This window comes from Magnolia sinica, chromosome 2 (genome assembly GCF_029962835.1).
Source record: "Magnolia sinica isolate HGM2019 chromosome 2, MsV1, whole genome shotgun sequence".
In the NCBI taxonomy this organism is placed as follows: Eukaryota; Viridiplantae; Streptophyta; class Magnoliopsida; order Magnoliales; family Magnoliaceae; genus Magnolia; species Magnolia sinica.
The window spans coordinates 14,216,432-14,223,153 of NC_080574.1; the positions used below are offsets into that span (position 1 = coordinate 14,216,432).

The 6,722-nt window shown below is 39.9% G+C and overlaps 1 protein-coding gene across 1 annotated transcript; it reads right to left on the reverse strand.

Moving 5' to 3' along the window:
• Positions 1-285: 285 nt before the first annotated feature.
• Positions 286-1,602, reverse strand: LOC131235914 (probable carboxylesterase 12). The gene has a single exon (XM_058233079.1). It carries the CDS (start codon positions 1,480-1,482, stop codon positions 532-534), a length of 951 nt encoding a protein of 316 aa, XP_058089062.1. The 5' UTR covers positions 1,483-1,602; the 3' UTR covers positions 286-531.
• Positions 1,603-6,722: the final 5,120 nt, after the last annotated feature.

Consider the following 6,722-nt stretch of genomic DNA (forward strand, 5'->3'; position numbering starts at 1 on the left):
TGGTTGATTATGAAATTTCTCCGATAGCTTAGTATTGTTTATTTCATTCGCCAATTAAATTACGAATTTTATCCAATATATTTCTATTTTTCTTAATTTCCTTGTGGATTCCAAAGTCTATGTGAGGAGTCGAGAAAAGCTCCATCGTGGTTCATCCCTGCATCAGTCAGGCCTTTCAATGGATCGGGCCTAGCCTTCTTCAGAGAAGCTTGGGTTGGAATTTCAAGCATTTGAAAGGTTTAGACACTGTGCAAATGAGATTATAATGCATTACGGATAACAATCGTTAACAACCTTGAAAGTAACCCAACTGCAATTTGAAGGTCGGACACTCATTGCCATTGCTGAGTAAAATACGATTTATTTAAAGTTAACTATACGAGACTTACAATCCGCAATCCTCTTCCATACGGCATCCAGACTCACCAGAAATGTATTCGTTTTCCCCAAAAACACTTTCTCCTTAGAGCTAACAACATCAACGTCCAAAAGATAGAAAAATAACAAGAACGATACAACAAAACAGAACCATCAGCGATTGAGAAATGCAGCCAAACGCTTCAGCATCTCCACAGCTTTCTCACTTCCAGGGTTGAACATATGAAACACATGATCCTCTCCTTCCGTCTCTAAAATCTCCACCGTCCCTTCCCATCCACTCGAAGCCAACGTATGATAATAAACCCATCCTCTGTCCTTCAAAGAATCCTTCTCCGCCACACAAACAATCACTCGTCCGCAACCTAACCTCGAAAGGCTCGGTGCCATGCCAGAGATTGGATTGATAAGTGGATCATCAAGGCCCACCGTAGAAGGACACACATACTTCCATATCGCATCTATTATACCCTTCGCAGCTGGATTCTTCATCTCATTTCCAATCGCCTCTTCTCCCCAGAAAAACGGATGAATCAAAATCGCACCGTAGATCTTCACGCCATGGCCCAATTCACAGCTCCCAGCACGCATCACCATATCATGGACGATGTTACCACCAGCGCTATCACCAGCAACAAAAACCCGTGTGAAGTCACCATGGTCTCTGAGCCAGGCTTCCGGACCGCCATCGGCATGAGAGACGGTCCACTGGAGCGCGGCCCATGAGTCATCGTAGGCTGCAGGGAGAAAATGCTCAGGAGCTCTTCTGTAGTGAACCGACACGGCGATGACGTTAGCCTCGGCGACTAACGAATTGAGATAATTGTGGTATGTAGGCGAGAAGGGACTCTCGATTACAAAGCCCCCGCCGTGGTAGTACACGAGAACTGGAAGTTTTGTACTTGTCGCGGTGAGTTTGGGAAGATAGAGTCGGACCGACACACCTAATTCTGGAATGATGTCTATGTCTTTGGACGAGACGCCGGTCGTTGGATCGAGAGATGGGGGAACGACGTCGGTGCCGGTTAGACGCTCTATGCGGCCATCTTTGTACACTCGCATGAAATTTGGGATATCAAGTGCAATTTCATCAGTTGAAGCCATTGTATCTATGCAAATGAAGGGGTGATGAAGAAAGGGTCTTTAAAGGAAGATGAAAAAGAAGAGGAAGAGGTGTGCTTGTTTAGCTGTTAGTGAGTGTTGATTTTGATATGTGGTTGTGATTGGCCGTTTTCTATTGATACTTTGGTGAAAGGAGTATGCAGCAGAGACGAGTGCTTTGGTCCAGCGTGTAATAATTTTGAACATGGGACGTGGATTGGGTACTATAGTGTATTCAGTATACTCTGTGGGGCCTACTTTTATGTTTTTATTTTATCCATGCCGTTCATCCATTTTAGCAGATCATTTTATTGTATGAAAATAAAATTGAAGTATATCCAAAGCTATAGTAGAATACACCGTAGGAAAGAATGGAATAATGACTATTTATCATTGAAAACTTAGTAGGGCCCACAGTGATGTTTATTAGTCATCCAAACTGTTCATAAGGTCATAGAGAGATAGATGAAGAGAAAAAATAAATGTAATATTTATCCAAAACTTCTGTGGCCCACAAGAAGTTTTCAACGGTAGGTTTTCAATTCCCACTGTTTCCTATGGTGTGGTCTAATTTCGCTTTGGATATGCTTCAATTATGGTCTTCTGCCATAAAATTATAAGGGAAAAATGGATGAACGGCGTGGATAATATATATACTTCACGGTGGACCCCACAGAGTTTCTTCAGTTCGCTTTCTCAGTACGGAATCTGCGTACTAGAAAATGGTTGTGATTCGTCCTATGTTGGTTTTGCACAATTTAATAAATTATGGTGACTCATCATCCTCACATGTGGCACCAATGTACAGATATCCAGACCATCCAAACTGTGGATCCCATTTTGGGTGAAGTGTCCCTCTAAAATCAAAATGATCAAGTGACAGAAAACCATATAATTAATGGTTATCAAATGTATGGTTAAAAGTAATATAGCGAGTGGTCCAAATTCACAAAAAATAAAAATTAAAAAAATCAGATGGCTAATATTAGCTTCTCCGTCGATTTACCGTTACACTCCATCATCGAAAGTTACGCACAGTCTAGATTGCCGTACAACTATTGCACGTGTATGGTTGAAGGTCTCAATTTTTTAAACTATGGAGAACTAACACACGACTCTACGCTGCTAATATAATATAAAATTAACCTTTCAAAATCAATGTTGAGGTGGGTGCTAATAAACAAAGACCAGTTATTTGCTACTCCGGCAGTGAGATGGATGATATGCAGGCGATTGTATGTGAACACATGCCATATATTAACTCAAATTAAACCGTTCAAATCATGGTAGGCACCGTAAATAGGTTATGGACCTAAAATGATACTGATTGGATGATTGCAATATCTGATATATGAAATTTTTTGTGTCCAATTGGAACTGTTGATTATTTTTCATCTCTATCAGCCATTTAATATCGACAAACTCATCTGTATAATTAGTTTTATAAACCATTTAAATCAGGATCTACAATTTGCATAGTTTAATTTCAGCTAGACCCATGGCACGTGTATAATTTCAAAGTGCTTGTGTATCACCAACACACTTTGTCAGAGTATCAAACATTTATTTCTTGAAAATAACTCCCTGACTTTCATGTTCAAAACACAAAGTTCAAACATGGACCCCGGACCCGGCCGGTCTGCCGTGTGGGAAAGGTAGCTGGACACGTGTAGCTCACCTGTACCAGATCCAAACGTCTGATCAGACGGGTCCGTGCAAGCAGATGCCTCCCCTCAAAATTAAAAGGATCTGCTTATCAAGTGGTGACACGATATATGTGATATGGACGGTTTGAGAGAAATTGATCAATGGTCTGCATTCCATCACACATACGGGCTGTCAGATGATCAGAACAACCTGATTTTTTAAGTCTGCACCACGGGATTCTGATTCCTTGAATTCTAGATCTCAAAAGGGGAATGGCTGGAGATGCTTAAACAAGCAAATCTGGACACTGGTATGTTGCATCCAAGTGTGCAGGGACCAATGCACCGAAAATCTATGCTACAATTCCTGGGATTTCTGTTTCAGTTGAATATGAGCAGTTGCGTTATTTCTATTTCTAATTATCTATTTGTTGTATATGAGTAGAAAGGTTAGGCTTCTACGGTTCTGGGATTTTTTTGGGAATCATCCATCCACAGTCATTGGCAGCATACCATGCTAGGGGACTGCAGAAGCATATGAAGATGAATCAACTGGAGTAATCAAATTGCACCAAGCAAGTACAACAATTTTAATGTAGAAAAATCTTTGCGAAAAAAAAACATAGAACAAAATGACAGTAAATATTATGAAAGCATAAAATTACAAGAGGTAGAGTGAATACCTGATTTGAACAAGCCGCAAATCTCTCTTACAACCCTTTGAAACCCTAGGTACGAATTATAAAGCCTTAAATACCCCTCAATCCTGATTATACCCAAATATGTAGTTTTTGGAGGAATTCTAATCAAAATAAAAAATAAATCACATAAATTTGCAAATTTGTGTAATTCCACGTTACGCTTGATGACTGTAAACACTCCGCTCAGGCTAGCAACTTGATAAGGTATGGATGATCCCTAAGAACTGAACTTAAACCTCACACCCTACCCAAAACCGCAGCCATTTTTCAAACTCAATCCAAACCCTAACCAAACCTGAGTCATTACATTACCATAAACCCTAACTTAACTCGGGCCATCATCCAAGCCAGAGCATGCCCACAATCGATCCATTTCTCTAGCTATTTTCATCCATTTCTGAGCCAATTTTGACCCATTTTAAGCAAAATATCAAAAAAGGGGCTTCGGGCCGCTCTCAGGGCTCAAAATAGGCCCATCGGTCAAACCACGGGAGCAATTGTACCTGAGGAGTAGTCTGACTATTGCTGGCGGTAATCCGATTATCACCCTTTCTCGACAAATGTGCCCTCTGAGCACGCCGCTATTCTTCTCTCCTAAAGTTAACTCTCTCATACAATTAGCCTCAAAACTTACCTTATTTACCATCCTACCAAGCTCGAGAGCCTATAAGGGAATGTCATGTGGCGTTACCCTTCTCTTAACCAATCATAAGCTGCCACATCACCATTCACCCTCCAAGGTCCCTAGAATTACCAAAATGACATCCCACAAGGTCATAAATAGCCTTTACCTCTTTTCATTTCTCAACGACAATCAACCATCAATTCACTAAGAGTGAGAGAAAGAGCAAGTGAGTGAGAGTAAGAGAGAGCATTTGAGTTCTCAAGTCCCATCCTTTAACCTTCCCTAGCCTCCTCCAAGCCATCCTCAATTCTTACAGTTTCATCCGAGTTAACCACCTCTGACCATAGTGCATCCTACATCATAGCTACTTCAAGTGCAAGGCAAAGATTTTTCCATCATCAACCCCTATGCTTCTCTAAGTTGCAATTGAATGTATGCTCTGTGACTTGTCGAACACCGGATCCTGTCACACCAAAAACTCATGGAAGCCTAGTCCCTTTTAATGATATTTTAGCATCACCACATTTGTTTCAAAAGCCTTCTTTAGACATTCTTTGGACGTATGCTCTGTGGCCTGCTGGAATTCCGGATCTTATCGTATTAGAAATCCGAGTTTGCCTAGTCCTATTTCAATCTCATCATCTTATCCTTTAAGACTACTTGACCACACAAAGTAAAGACTGTACACCTGTACAGGTAGAGAGGGTGTCTAACACCTTCCCTCTTTGTAATCGGGGTCCCTTACTCAGAATCTCTAAAATTACAGATTAAGAGTCAATTTAAAACAAGAGAGTCTTCGTATTCTCTAGCTTTACATATTCTGCAGGTTCTACCTGACTGCGAGATTTTTGAGGTAAATGGCTAGTGGTGACTCCAATTGACTATCACATTGACAATCCAGATTTTTTGAAAGTGATTATTTAGGTACTCTATTGTATATATGTGGGGAAAAAATTATTCTCTTTCAAATCATATTCAAATCACATGATTCTGTCTTTGTTGTATTAACACATGAGCTCACTCATCACGTAAGCATGGAAGAACAGTTCTCTTTCAAATCACATGGTAGGTTCTACTTTTGTTGTATTAACACATTAGCTCACTCATCAAGTTAGCATAGTTTGAATGTAGGTTTCTAAGCATCCGTTTCTTTAGACCTGACTTTTAATAACTCGGGTGTTAAAGAAACCACTTTTAGGCCCAACCTTATATCCATATATAAGTAAATATATATTTCATCATGAACTAGATTGACACGTTTCATTGAATGGAACTTGAAACCAAGTGTCAGTGATGTAGAGCGGGTTGTAGACAATTTCATGGCCAAGATAGATCAAAAAACATCCGGTCAATGACAGAAGTGATTCGGACTGTCAAACCTTAAATCGGGTGTATCTCGCATTTCAGAACGAGTTATCGGACATAAAATATAAGATTTTGGGGTAGAACGAGCTACTTTAGCTACCTGAACTCGCTATGTCGGGTTGTACAAGCCAAATTTGTAAAATACCATCAGATCGATGGTCATTTTCCTATTTTAATTACATTTTTACTATAAATAGTAAGTTTTAGTTTGATTATAACTCTTCATCCGTTGGGCTTTAGGAGTTGCGCCCAAGGTGAAAAGTGCTTAGAATAATTAGGAGAATATCATGGTGGAGTCAAATAGGACACTTACTATTTTGGCTGAAAACCTTGAACACTTGTAGACACCACGATGTCTATAAATAGTAAGTCACGAATTCCAGGAGTTTTAGTTGTGGTTGATTCTAGTGAAGTCAAATAGGACACTTACTATTTTGGCCAAAAACCTTGAACACTAGCAGAGACCACGACTTCTATAAATAGTAAGTCGCGAATTCTAGGACTTTTAGTTGTGGTTGATTCTGAAATTTCTCCCATCGCTTACTATAGTTTATTTCATTTATTAATTAAATTACGAATTTTATACAATTTATTTTCATTTTTCTTAATTTTTTCCTCGTGGATTGGAGAAGTCGGTGTGAGAAGTCCAGATAAGCTTCATCATAGTTCATCCCTGCGTCATTCAGGCCTTTCAATGGATCGGGCCTAGCCTTCTTCAGAGAAACTTGGGTTGGAATATCAAGCATTTGAAAGGTCAGACACTGTGCAAATGAGATTATAATGCATTACGGATAACAATCATTAATAAGGGTGAGTCCTGTTTGGTTATCGTCAAAAGCCCGGACGGGCCCATTACAGCCTTGAAAGTAACCCAATTGCAATTTGAAGGTCGGACACTCATTGCCA